The sequence below is a fragment of the Cariama cristata genome, unplaced genomic scaffold (genome assembly GCF_000690535.1).
Source record: "Cariama cristata isolate BGI_N322 unplaced genomic scaffold, ASM69053v1 scaffold6575, whole genome shotgun sequence".
Taxonomy (NCBI): domain Eukaryota; kingdom Metazoa; phylum Chordata; class Aves; order Cariamiformes; family Cariamidae; genus Cariama; species Cariama cristata.
This window is the reverse complement of record NW_009619132.1, coordinates 1-14,845: the sequence shown is the minus strand read 5'-3', so window position 1 is coordinate 14,845 and position 14,845 is coordinate 1. Positions and strand designations below refer to the sequence as shown.

Below are 14,845 nucleotides of genomic sequence, written 5' to 3'. Positions count from 1 at the left end.
ATTGTTTCCTCTCTGATTTAAATGGATTCTAATTGTTTCCTCAATTATTTTTTTTAAAGAGAATCATTGTTTAGACAGCCTAGTACATTTATATGTTTATTCTCTTACAGATATTTAATGAAAAGATGTTCAGGAGATGAAAATAGCTATTAGGAAATGTGAAATAAATGAGTATTTCAGAAGCAGAAGAGATTCATAGACTCCTTACTCTCCTAGGTAAGGAATCAGCCCTGCTCCTCCAGTAGCAGGCTCTTTAAGTCTTACCTGCAAAGTGAAGACCACTCACTCCAGGATGAGTTGTAATAGCGATCCCTGGCCTGCACAGAGATCTTGTCTTTTGGCCCAGTTGTTGGAATCTGAATAGACTGCTCATCAGCATCATACACCTATGAAGAGGGCACAGCTCCATCAGCAGGTTGTAAAGGTCAAGCAGAACATACAATAAAGTGCCAAACAGATTGCAACAAGCACATGTAACTCAAAAAACCCGCAGGGAGTCTGTGGTTTCAAAAGTACCTCTCTTCACCCAGAGATACCAAAGTCACGAGGACTTGTGAGACCTTGAGCCTCAGTAGAAACAAACTAAGAGGCCCACTTTCTACCGAAGTTAGTGTTGTAAAGTGGTCCAAACCCCAAACTGAAACAGTCATTAAACCAAAGGGTTTATTTGTTTATCTGGGTTTTTCTCTTTTTTCTTCTTCTCCCAGAGGGGGAACCCTAAAAGACAGAAGCTGCTGCTTTTCAGTATCGTTGAAATTTCCACTGAGGACCCGTGGCTGACAGAAGCAGCGCTCCGTAGACCTGCCAGTTTCTCCACCTGAGGGATGGTGCAAGACACCGCTACTGAAACCAAGGAGTCAGCACTGGGGGAATGGCCCCATCTGCTGGTACAGGCTTCCTTGGTTTTTTCACCCAGAAAAAGACATCCTCTAGTGTCTCTGTTTTAATCAGTTGACAAACTGCAATGATCATTACGTTTGTTTACTTTTCTGATTGCCGGACCAAGGAAGAGCAGCACTGCGGTTAAGGATCTGCACTGTGGTCAACGGGTTTGTGTATTTCTTTCCAGCTCTGCTGCTGCTTTCTTTGCCAACTGAGGCAAATTGCCATACGGCTCTCGTGTACCCTTTAGCGTAACCATGAGCAATAGCAAAGGAAGCAAAACCATTTTGTGATTTAAAGCTAATACAGAGTAGCAATGTTTAGTTAACAATTAACTAATGACTGGAAAATGAATGGCAAAGACTGTCGTCTTCGGCTGTCTCCACAGAAATGCTACCAAATGAGTCATTGATTCCTTATTTGCCAATTCACCTGTAAAGAAAGCCTGAGCTACCCAGGTACAAACAACGTACAAGGAAATCAGTGCAGCAGATCCTAGACTTCTTGATTTGGAAATTGGGATTTTCCCACATTAGGACCCACACAGCCTGATAATGAATTAGTAAATACTTTTCTCATGCTAGCACAGCTATGCAATGCTGGGCATGATTTTATCTCCCCAGATACATCAGGGTTGCATACACCCTCGACTGTGTTGTTTGGATCTTACTGCTCATAGAATTGGGAAGGAGGTCTTTTTCTGCCAAGACAGAATCTTGTCTCATTTGGGTCTCGGCACCCTTTTTTTTTTTTTCATTTTAGTCCATGAGTCTTGCATACTAAGCTTATATTATTTATACTGCCTGTTCAAGCAAGAAAATTGTGTTTCAAATGTTGTATTTCTACCTGGCTTTTGTGTTTCTTTATACGTTCAACTTTGACCCTGAAAGTCAAAGGGAAGTAGGACTTTGGTGTGCTCCATGTTCTGGGATATGTCCAGCTCACTGTTCCATTTGTGGCCACATACTGACATTGGGGTGGGTCAGGTTTTACTGCAAGAGAAAATATAGAAGGAATTAATTTGCATTAGCAGCATCATATCAGATGTTGGTGTACTACTGTTGATAGGTTTATGGGAATCAGCTTTGGGAGCCTCCATGAGATTAACAGAGGAGTAGGCATGATGTGTAAGAACTGCCCTGTATACTTCTTACAGAAAATTAAGCTCATTCCCAGAGTCTCTCTGGGTAAGATGCTTCTTTTTTTTTTGCCTGGAGGGTTGCAGAGGGCTCTGTTGGACACAAAGGAATACCTTCAACACCTGCTGACCATTAGGGCATTTAGTAAAACATCTGTTTCTTTAGAATGCTGCTTCATTTTCCTGCGCCCTGTTGCATCATGGTCACAACCAGTCCTCTTACTTCCTGTCAGTTTCTATTAACCTGCCCTGGACGCACATCTCTAAGAACAGATCAGGAGGGAAGCATACATAGTGTTAACCATTACCTGAGCAAATCTGCAGTTCTCAGAGAAGAGCCTGCTGGGTTATTGATTATTCCCTGACTTCTCCCACATACCCCTTCCAAAACATGCCCATCTAGTAAAGCAGGCTACAGAAACTGCTGGGAGATGTCGGGGTGAGAGGGTTGGAGGTCACAAGCTAGGGATATGTTGCTTCTTCACTTCCTCATCCTCTTCTGGACTGCTGCTATGATTTGTTTTCCCCTGTTCCTGTAACTGGGGGCTTGATACAGATTTACAGTAGAATAGGGCAGGGATTCCCAAGCGTCATTTGATCAGCTGCAAGAATAAAGCTAAGGATTAATCATGATTCCTGGTCTACTCACTGATATCTCTGATGAAGAAGCTGCTAGTGTAGTTCTCATATTCCACCTCGTCAATGACCTCCAGGAACATCTCAATTGGCTGATGCTCTTCAGCAAACGGACAGTAGTTTTCTTTCTGGCACTGGACTGTGTATTCAGTCACTGATTTATCAGTGTGAGCTACAGGGCTGCTGCAGGTTACGTCTTCTTGAGAGCTGAATACAGAACAGAGAAAAGTGCTGGAAATACTGGTTGGTTCTGAGAATTTGTTGCCGCAATGATAACATGCACTTGGTAAGGTAATGTTTTGATGTATCATTTTACGGCTGCACTTCAACAGCTGCAGAAACAGTTCAGTGGGAGTTCTTACATTTTTAGTGCTGCATTACATATGAATGTAAAATCACAAAAGCCCCCCAGCCTTAGCAGAAGGAATTAGTGTTTAAACCTAAAACAAGATATCTCATTTATTACCACTGTCCCATGACAGGCTCTAGTACCTTACTTTGTTCCTTAGCCCTTTCCAAAACCTTGCTGGAAGAAATAAGGGAAGGTTAAAATATATCCATTGGGAAATAAATAACAAAAGCCATCTATAAAGTTCTCCCTGAATCTGGTTCTATTTTTGCATTCAGCAAAATAAAACATTTTGCAGTTGTTTCTTCTTCAACAAACTGAAGTGACCTTTGCTGAAGCACTCCATGTTTTGGAGAAACCCCCAAGAGTAGTGGGAGGCAGGAAATCCCCACAAGGTTCCCCTCACGTATTTCCCTCGCAGGTTTCTGCAGTGTTCCTCAACAGAGACTTGTCAGTGGACATGTGGCTTTTGCAGTGGGCGCAGCCTCCCACTCCCTTAATTCCGCTGGATCTGCTGCGAAAGGACTCAGTGCTATGATTGTTTCTGCTTTTGGCTCAACTTCCTCTCTCTCTCCCCTGCATGAACTGTTTTTGCTATTGCTTAAGTTATTCTGTGGCTGTACTGTAGCAGTGGTAACAGTCCAGTGGGGGTTGTTCCATTTTCAAGTCTGCATTAATTTCTGAGCTACTTCCATGCCCTTATTAGTTAAGTTAGTCCCAGTGATGGCTCAAAACTTTTTGCAGATGTTCAGACTCTCAAAGTGGGATTCCTCACCTTCTACATGTCCTCAGCCTAAAATCCAGGATCTCCTACACAGAGTAGCACAAAGGGCTGTTCTGGCCTTACTATGAGGTTGTTAAGGAAAGTACAAGCTTTTACCCTTTTAGACTTCTGATTGTGAACTTCACATTTGGACTCTCATTTTCTGTCATCCATGAACATATGAAAATTCCAGAGTAGTTCTTTGCCTCACATTTTAAAAATGTCCTGTCTGGGTCTAGATGGAAAAAGAAAGAAAACATGATTTATTTACTCTTTTTGCCAAAATGGTCAAAGCAGAGAGAAAGCAGTAACTCAATAGACTCCCATCTGCTTTGGCAGGTGGTGGGTACACAGGCAGACACCTTCTCATCCTGCCCCTTGGGCAGCCACTTGTAGTTAAAAGCCATATAACCACAGTTGGTGGCTGAAGGCTGGTTTACATGGCACCACATTAACCACATCTGCGTGGCTATTGACAGGAGCTGGAGCATACCCAAGCTGTTGCAGATAGCTGTCCCTAAGAGATTTATATAGACAAATCCAGTGTTCCTTTCATGAAGAAACATTGCAGCTATTCAGTTGACAAATATCTGTATTTGCTACCCCACGCATGAGAGTGCACACAGTGGATAATCTCACATCTTCACACGCTGGGGCACTTGACGGGGAACGTTCCCAGAGTGAGAAGTGAATCAGGCCTCAGTATAGGCATGTGTTTCATTTCTGCTGCTCAGCGCTGCAGACTCTCAACAACTGTATATTGTACCCTGGATGTAGGTGGCTGGCAGACCAGCCTACTGCATCTGGTATGTGGGTCCAGGAGCCATGGAAAAAAGCCTTGGAAATTCCTAAGTTCCTAGCACTACAGTGAGGGACTGCAATATGAGACATAGATGACTGAGGTTCATGTAGAAAATGCAAAACATCACAGGTTTGTCCCAGTGGGTTAATCGTGAATGGAGAAGCCCAAATGACAGCACATAAAATCTAGGTCAGTCCCTGGTTCTGTCAAATCATGTAGCCCTGGTTTTGCAAACCCTCTCCTGAGTGCTGGGTCTGTGAGATGGAGGCAAAGCAAGCCAATTGCTCCCCCACCAGAAAAGCAGTGGTGTGGTATTGATGCTATCCTGCATTACATGTATTCCTACCATCACTCCATCCTATAGGTCTAGAGAGTCCAAAATTAATCCCATGGCAACTATTTCCTATACTGCTCATCAGCTGCACCATATACAGACCCAGAAAAGTAATCATTTGCCTTTTGCTGTCAGTAAAGCATTTGAAGAGGACCCACTTGAAAGTGGATATTTCTCATGCATTTCTCCAGAGAGCTCTCTCTGGTCCTCACAAAGTTCCAATGCACAAAGCTGAGCAAGGTACATCATGTCATCTTACGACCATACCTGTAAAGCTTTTCAGAATTGACCTTATCATTTGCCCGTTGAAGCCTATTTTAGTTATGAGGAAGAAATCATAGCTGACGATTTCATGGGTATTAGCTGTCAGACAGGTGTAGTTGCCAGCGTCTGGGAACTCTTTCACTTCGGCAATCAGAGTCTTTCCAGTTCCTTTCAGTTCAGTGCCCTTTTTCCAGTAAACTGGCAGTGCTTCATCAGATGTGTTACAGGTGAGCTCCACTCTTTTAGCTGGTGTCTCATCATTCCACTCTGATTCTATGACGTACACTGGACATTGCAGAGAAAGACATGTTAGCAGCTACTCATACTGAACAGTGTGAAGATTGAACTGAGCCCTTTTTTTTCAGCTCTGCTCTCTAGGAAAACTGCTGACCTGGAAATCTTTACTACAAGAGAGGTTCGACTTAGAAATTTACAGTGTTATCTAGAACCTGCTGATCAATAGGGATGACATTTTAATGGAGGAAGTGATTTTTTTTCCCCATGTTCCCTGAGAATCTTACAGTGGTTCATAGCCACGGGAAGCAGGCAGGTACCTTTATTTTAAAGGTGAGGATGCCAGGACACACTGAGTCCAGGTATTCCTCCTGCAAGTGGCCTGTGGCCTTTGCTTACAGAATGGCATGTAAAACCTCTACGTACTATGGTGCTTTGCTATGGTGCAAAGCTACGATGCTTTGCTGTCTTCAGCATCAAAGATCTGTGAGTGAGCAATGGGAAGGAGGGGAGCTCTGGGTAGGTGGTTTGTATTTGCCTGTAGCTGATACTGTTTTCCATTTTCTGCAGTGAACAGTCTGCACTCCTATCACCCTGGTCCCAGTGGAGCAATTACAAAAGAGACGGGGGACCACTGAGCTACAGCAGAGCTAAGCAGACTGCAACAGGGAGGTGTGGTCTTCTAAATGCCATCCAGTAACTCTGAAGTGCCCTGCTGGTCTACCAAGTTAAAGACACACTACATAACAAAACAACTTTGAATGATTCTATTAAGGAAACATTTTCTTTTCTCGGCTCTTTGCTGTGGTTGGCTGAAGAACTTCGCCTACACTTCTGTGTGGCAGCAGTTCTCAAATTTAACTGTCATTGCTCAGATATACTACTGCTGTCACAGGCTCCCCAACCATGTTCAGTGCCTCCTGAGACTCTTCTACATGCAAGAAGTGGCAAAAAATAGTTTCTTAGTGTGTCAACACCACAGCAAGCACTCAGCTCAGGAAATCAGAGTTCCAGTGAGCTCTAAGAGCTTTTCACCAGAGCATTTCACTACCAGAACGAGAGCTTTAAGACTTTACCATGAAGAAGATACAGTAAGAAATACATGTCAAAAGCTGAATCTAAAATGGCAGAAAATATGCAACTCCAGGAAGCTTGGAAGCTTACCAAACTGCTTGTGGATATTTGAAGCACAGGCAAGGTAAATCTTACAGACTTCAAACACAAAGTTCTCAATACTGACAAATATATTCGCAGTTTTCACCACCATGGTATTGCCCAGGGAACCCATAGGATAAATAAATTTTTAATGTAAAGATACAGGGGGAAAGTAATTTAATTACTTTTTACAAATAAACCACAAGCAGATTGAGAATGCTTTTCTCATGTTGATTAGGGTTCTTCTTTTTGGATAATCACATTAAAGACAGCCTGGATTATGGAGCTATACTGGCTGCATAAGAACAGCAAATCTGATTATCTGAATTTAGCACAATTTTCTGGTAAGTTATTAAAAAGATTTGCTTGTTTGTTTCTGACCCTGTATTTTTACAAATGTATTTACATTTAAGTTACTTACCAGAAAAGTTGGATAAACTATTTCTAGATTTTAGGTTTCACTGTGAAATATTCTTTTCGACAATTAATTCTTCACTTGCTTGTTTGTGGGCTGGTGCCTAAGTCACAAGATACTGTTTCTGCTTCCAGACTGCATGACTGAAACTTTTGAAACAAGAGAACCAGGGAATAGGAAATAAGACAGTTTCTAATGCAAATATTCAGGGTGGCTGTTGTACAACATTTTAGGAATTCTAAATATTTCTTCCATTAATAGCAATTAGTTGGTCAGTTATTCACAAACAAATAGGAAGAACCTTGGCCTAAGGTACTATAGTTAACAAATTCTGTGCTTATGGACACAAGTATAATTCTGAAAGACCCTCGTGTCCTACCGTCAGCTGCAGTTCTCAGTAAGTGACGACTGCTTACCATTTTCCCTCAGTTTCCACTGCGCTTCCAGAAGGGCAACAAATGAAAATAATGAAAGTAAGGCAAATAGTATTTTGAAAAAAAAAAATTACTAATCTTCATTGAGGATTGTTGAGTATGTACTGAAATTGAGCTCGATGCTGGACAGGATAATAAGACAGTCAGTTCCAGTGAACTAAGAAACATTCTCTCATTCTAAGAACTCTTAGACTACATAAAAATTGAATATCAAGTTTGTACTGGAGCTCAAGCGAAGATTTTGATCTGCTTGTTATTCATACTGCAAACCAGTTTAGAGAAGAAATCATGGAACTTGGATGAAATTGTTGTGTGCATAGGTCTTATATGGTCAGGAGCTCAGAAGCATTCCCACATCCCTCAGTTAAACATTCCTCGTGCAAGAGAAGTCCTGCTGATGCCAGTGAGGCTAGTTGCATGAACAAGGCATTGGACTAAAGGATCAATGGACATTAAATTCCAGTCACACAAAGCGTATAAATATATTTCTTGGTTTAAGCATCTCAGTAGTCCTATTAAAACAAAGGATTGTGAATAAAATTAAGGACCTGCTGAAGTGTTTTGCTGAACTGCAGTCTTCACCATCTCTGTGGGAACAAGTGACAGCAGTGTCAACAATGCAGTGTAGAGCTAGCGTCAATACTGACACTTGCCTAACTGGTACTAGTTCTAGTAGCCACCTGAAGTTGCACAGTCTAATTAATTTTGCAAGCGATTTCAGGCAAAGCTCCTACTGGATTCAATGCCACAGCTATATTTGCAGAAATGGCTGGATATGTATATCATTGCTGCTGTGTTCATTTGAGACATATATATATATATCTCACTTGAGAATATATAAGTATATAGCTGAATATACTGTATATACAATATATAAATGTATATTTGTCCTGAATTCAAAATACAGCTAGAGCTCTCCATGAAACAAAAAACATATTTGCCAAATATTGTAGTAACCACTGGGTGCATAAAAAACTTTAACAACAGTTATTCAGATACACTTTCACACCTTTTTCGACTGGAGATTAAGCCAAATGAATAGGAGTGTGACTTAGAAAAAGAGATTGGTGAATATATCTTTCAACGTCTATTCTGACTACAGTGGGAGCCTGAATGCACATGAAAAACTCAAAATTAAGTGGTTTGTGTTTTTTTTTTTTCTCTCCCAAACCAGTCTTTTTCAGTGAAAGGGGAGTAGTCCTCCTGATTTCTTCTCATGTGCTACAAAACATCTTCATTTGGGTTTATGGAGGAAGAGTATGTGTGTACCAAATGTGTTACTCACTGGCAGCTCCTGCTATTGTTAGCAGTCCTTAATCTTGATCAGAAGTCAGCTGTCTGTGGACCAATGCCAAGAAAGCGTGCCATCTGAGTTGGTACACTGCACAGCACAGCTATTAATGAGACCAGAAGCTACAAGTATAGTACCCAAAGAGTGTACCTAGGAGAGGAACCAGCTCACATTGCACCTGTACTCAGAGAGAGGCACGACCCTCAGTGAAAAGCCAGATACTATCACACAGCCGATCAGCAGTTTATTGCTTCAGTAAAAGGCAAACGTTCTTAGCTCTTGATGATTATCTACTACAGGCAGGATTATGTGTAATTTGCAAAAGAAAAATACATTTTGCAACTTTCTGAAAGATGCTCATTTCTTTCATTGTAACGTGGCATTCATCACTATGCTTTATAAAACCAGTATCTGAAATATCAACTAAAACTTAGAGAAGAAGGGTGTAAAACATGCCTTCTTTTCTGTGTCAACCTTTCATCAAAATTGAAACCTTGAAAACAGAAAGTTTTAGGGAGAAGCTTCACAATTCAGGTTTTTGATGAAAAAAGTTAACAATTTTAATGGAAAATCATTCAGTGTTTGAGAGGGGGCAGAACATCCCCTCCCCCTCATCTCAAAATTTTATTGAAAAATTAATCAGAAATAAACTTTAAAAAAAATTAATCAGAAATACTGTCCTGAGAAAAATGTCATGACAACTATTTAAATACACTTTTAAATACATAATTTTAAGTTTTCATTAGTTTCATCTGAAGCAGCTGGTACCAGACCTGTGTTGCCCCAGTGTTAGAGAAGAAAGGAATTCTCACCTTTTCCTGCGATGCCTGTTAGCTGAAGTTGCCAAGCAGGTTGGTTTTGTGATCTGAAGGAAGCAAAGTGCTGGCTGCCTTATAAATACTTCTAAACTCCGAAAGGAAAGGGATCCTCTGTTTCACCGCAATACCACAGAATTGCAACACGTGGCTTGAGTTCCTTTTTTACATAGTGGCAGAGCTAAAGCAAAAAAAAAAAAAGTTTGGGACTCCCAGGTAAACTTTAAAGAGGAAATGAGATTATGAGATTGTTACAATGACCTTTATGGCACGCCAGAGGCATTTCCTTTCCTGCTTGATTTTCTGTCTCTCTCATACTGCCTCTTCATCATCTGAGGAAGAGTAAATACAGACTAAATAAACTTCCAAAGCTATCTGATGGGAAATATATTATGAAGACAGAAAGAGAAAGTTAAATAAACTAAATCGATTTCTACCTGGTAAGCACGAAAGAGATAATTACATGAAATAAAATGCCAGTAACCACATCAATCATAAGCAAAGCTCAGGGAAAATTAATTTTTAATTGCTGTTTTAGAATTGTATTTATTCTAAAAAAAAAGACATAGGTTAACCAAAAAAATAAACAATTAGTTCTGGCTCAGAGATAAAAACCTGAAATTGTCACATTATTTTATGTTGCAGTTTTTTAAATAACCTCATTTTTTCTGTATAAACTGATGTTCCCTTTAGACCTGTACTCAAGCAAAAGAAAAGCCCCATACATAACATATACTTTGAATATGAGGAAAAAGTTTCTATTGACTTTTTTTATTATTTGTGAAATAATAGAAAACAATTCATTTTATTTGTCAGGCAAAGCAAAACTGACTTGTTCTTCTAGCCCTGTTCCAAACCTGAATAAGATGACTGAAAAGTTATAAGCAAGAAGAAATACATTGCTTATAAAAGCAAAAAAAAAAATGTTTGAAATTCAAGCTGACATGCTTTAGGAATTCATAAAGAGACACAACTCTATCCTGTGTGCTTTCTACTGACAGGAGTATTCCCACAGTCCAGAGATCAAAGCTATAACGTAGTAACCCAGCAACGAAAAGATGGTGCCTGTCCCTTCTGCTACACTCAATGGTCTTTCAGAAGTCCTTCACACAGATGAAACAACACAAGCATCTGCAGTATGTTGCATATTTGGTGCCCCCAAATATGGAAAGAACAGAAAACAAAAGGAGAAAGAACCCAAATTAGCAGTGAGATAAACTTATTATGAACTCCAGCAGTTCCCAGTGCGTGGGGTTCCTGTTTATTGTCACACATCTGGGAGGCAAACAGCAGAGAGGGTAGCACGCTGTAATTTGAAAGACAGTCATTTCAGGATTCTGGATTAACTGTGCTGAAAGCTTTACACAAATGTACGGGTAGCACGCTGTAATTTGAAAGACAGTCGTTTCAGGATTCTGGATTAACCTTGCTGAAAGCTTTACACAAATGTAGAGTATTGCCACTGGAATCCTTTTCTCTCCTTAGCCATCCTCTTCAAAGAAACACGGCTTGAGTAGGTTCACATACACCTTTGGCAGCTGAGCTTTAACTCCTCATCTCACAAAGCACGTAACTAGAGCATTGTAATCTCAGATGGGCCTAACAACTTCCCTGCTGAGGGTTCACATACACCTTTGGCAGCTGAGCTTTAACTCCTTCTGATCTCACAAAACATGTAACTAGAGCACTGTAATCTCAGATGGGCCTAACAACTTCCCTGCTGAGTCCAGTGAACCCAACCTGTTACTCAGACGACAGCCCCAGACTTCACTTTGCTAGAGCTCACAGCTGGAGCTGGGCGAGAGCAGAGCGAGAGGGCTGCAGGCTGTGAGCGCAGCTTTCTGTAGCAGGTTTGAAATGGTGGCTCTACCAGAGAGAAAAACTGCTCCCTTCACATACTGTACAGTGAACCTGGATCAAAGGGGTTTATTGATTTATTCATGACACAGAATTGACCAGCAACCAATGAACTATTTGATATCCATATCAGTAATAAAACAGGTAAGCCAGAGTACTGGACACTTCCAAAATGTTAGTTAATACCTACACATCTCCACTCTCCACTTATCCCAAAACCTCTAATCACCCCCTCCCACACATACACACAGTCTTAAACACACACAGAGAGAGGACATGTGGGTTATAAGCACGTGCACTGTCTTTGCATCTGGCTGGTGTTTGCCTTCCTCTCTTACGTGATCATTTGGGACAAATGTCCGTTCAGGCAGTTTTGGGTCCTCCATTCACATACACTGTTTATATTCCCACTCCTACCTTAACAGCTGTTGTTATCCGTCCATTTCGCCAAAGGCAGGCCATGCGGACACTGACACTTCTTCTGCCGTTGTTGTTTCACTGTTCAGAAAGAGAAAATCGCAGTCTGAGAAAGCATGTTGAAAAAGATGTGGCAGAATCAGCTGGGGCACAGGCAAGTGAAAAGTATTCAAACTGTTCCAGGTGACAAAATTGTCTCCTTCTGATCCTCGTCCCTGACTACCTTTGAAATGTACATCAGGAGGAGGCTGGACTGTGCACCATATTCCCATTCATCTGCTTCTCCTCCTGGGGGAAACCTTGTCAGAAGGGCAGGGAGGAAGCCTAAGTGAACAGTGACACCCCTTTCCCCTTGTAGTCTCAGCCTGTTCCAGTTGCATCCTCCAGGAAGCACTTACGGCAGCTCTCCCTTTGCAAATGAGAAAGAGTCCAGGCTGAATCAAGGTTAGGCAACAATTTGTTCCCATTTAAGACAATTTCCAATTTCCAAAATTCACTTCTGTTATAACACACAAGTTTGACAGCAAGCCAGCAATGACCAAGAAAACTTGAGAGCTGCATTCAGTCACTGAGCAGATAAATAAGGGCACAAGTAACTTTACATACATGTTACCTCCTTCTTTCTCAACCCATCTTAGCTTGCCTGCTTGCTTGCGTCAACCATGTGTTATGGCTTTTCTTTTTTGACTGTAACATCACTAATGCGTAGCTTAAACATCTGCCCAACCTGATGATAGTCTTTAAATGCCTGCTCAGTTCTAAAACATGAATAGTTAATGTTTAATATAAATAAATACACATTTTCAGAGTGTATGCTTGCACACACATGCATAAAGCACACATAATTGCCTTAGCTCAGTTATTGTTACAGGACAAATGGAGTAATACAGTACCCAAACTTTATGTCAAGAATCCTAGATGCCATTTATGGAGCACAGACACATCTGTGTGGAACTTCCATTATGGGATGGTTTGCTATGATCCATCAGAGGAATTTTTAAATATTAAAAAATAGAGATTGTGAAAATATCTTTTGATGACAGTCTGGTTTTCCATTATGAGCTCATGTATTCTTAAGGGGAAATTTGGAGGAGAGCAGCTTCTCTCCCATCATTTTATCCTACTTCCCCTATGACACTGAAAGAGGATGGTGGAAACTCTATGTCCATGTTTTGCTTTCCTCTAATGCAATGGATAGACTCCTTTTTGGCAGAAATGACCTGTTTGAAAATGGTTTTCCTTTCTTTTGAAGGACAGATGATTTTTGCTTTGTGGACTGACACAGTTATTTCACCAAAATCCAGGAAAAAAAAAATGTGTAACATTAGTAAAAGGAAGATTTATATAAACTGTAAAATCAGTATGATTCCTCTATTTGGAATTTTCTTCAGCATCTGGCTAGTTCTGCATGGATGTTGATTTGGAGATTAATGCCAAAGATCAAGTTTTATTACTGTTATTATTAATGTAGTAGCAGTGAGAAGGGAACTCTGTTCTTTATATATAATTCACTAAAGAGTGATTTATGTGACCTGATCAGGAAATATGGTGTAATATTAGCATATCAATGAACTTTCCTAAAAAATTCCAGTCACAAGCTAGGACGTGGAATCACTGAACCAAGATCAATCCTTGAGAGAAATGCAAAATAGTAGAGGGGAAAAATACATCCCACTTTTATTAAAAATAAAAAAACCTAAGCTTTATATGACAGTGATTCATTTGCATTATGATACAAGTAGAGCAGCCACCCCAGATGGGGACTTCGGATATCTCTCCATAGATGGAGAGGACAATAAGATGTTTACCTCATTTGTGCTCCAAGCTGGTAGGCCATCCATGACCTCCAGAGTAGAAGTTGCACAATAGTATTACTGTGGCCTGACCTAATTAATTGGCCAATTGGCTAATGTAGCTGCTCAACTTTCAGATTAGAGCTAACTGCTGTTCAGTGTAGCGCTGAATGTGGATATAAAATACATGTAGACACAGAGCACTAGCTGGTGCTAAATAAGAGAAGCGGAAAGAAGGGGTTTTAATCTCTTAGTCCTACTCCCTTCTCCCCCAGAAAATCCACATCTGCCCAGTCAGTTTACAACTCACAATGCATTGGGTGTCTTTACATAGACTCCATTATACATTCAGCCTGTATTTAGAGACAATATTAGAAGTAAAAAAAGAATGCGAGGAAGGAGATAGTACGATCCTGCCTAAGGATTAAAAAACCCGAACCAAACAAAAAGAGGCATGACATTTCAAAAGGGTTTTAAGAACCAAATCACATTTTGTGCAGTAAATTACTCCAGAGAGTTCATGGGATTTGGGTACTTAAGTCTATCATATGCTTTTGCAAATCTTCAGTCACTCAGAAAATATGGGGCAGAGATACAAAAGAAATTGGTATCTCTGTAAGATTAATTGCAGAACTATAGAGATACCAGTCCTCTTTAACACAGGAAGCACTAAAGTTCCTCCCCCAGAGCATGCATACGAAGTTGGTTCATTGTTGTTTTAAAATGTAGTGTAACACAGTGCAGTGCAATGCTTCCTATTACACCAGTCTGCTGTTTCCATCATAAATCTGTTGTTTACATTTGATAAATCTGATATGCTACACTCAACTGTAGGATCTAGATGCATCTTTATGTGAACTTCACTCATTTCTTGAGTGTGATGTTGCAACTATTTGAAATCCACTGTCACCATTACTTAGGCCAGGATACAGTGCTGGGGGTGGGGGAAATAACATATCAAACTGAAAGTAAAGGGAAAAACCCAGTAGTAACTTACTGACTTAAATTCAAGCAGCATTTTCTTGTTTTGTCCTTCTATAAAAAGGAGGCCGGACACTTGATTTCTTTGCAATTCTAAAACTGCATATAGCATTTTTTCAGGTATTCACAATAAGTTAGTAATAGGCAAGGACAAAATCCTTGGGCAACAAATTCAGTAGCTGAGTATCTGTGCAGAGAACCTGATGACATACTTGTGATTTCTATTACATTAACAGGAATTTCAGCTGATTTAAGACACAGAATCATACAATGGTTTGGGTTGGA

General features: G+C 40.4%; 1 protein-coding gene across 1 annotated transcript; it reads right to left on the bottom strand.

Annotated features, from left to right (window-relative positions):
* Positions 1 to 227: 227 nt before the first annotated feature.
* On the bottom strand, positions 228 to 7,455 carry IL12B (interleukin 12B; the record flags this gene model as incomplete). Its single annotated transcript, XM_009701112.1, has 6 exons — positions 228 to 386; positions 1,729 to 1,874; positions 2,670 to 2,863; positions 3,886 to 4,003; positions 5,172 to 5,453; positions 7,389 to 7,455. Coding segments are annotated over 6 exons (933 nt in total), but the record flags the coding sequence as incomplete, so codon positions are not given.
* Between the last annotated feature and the right edge of the window lie 7,390 nt (positions 7,456 to 14,845).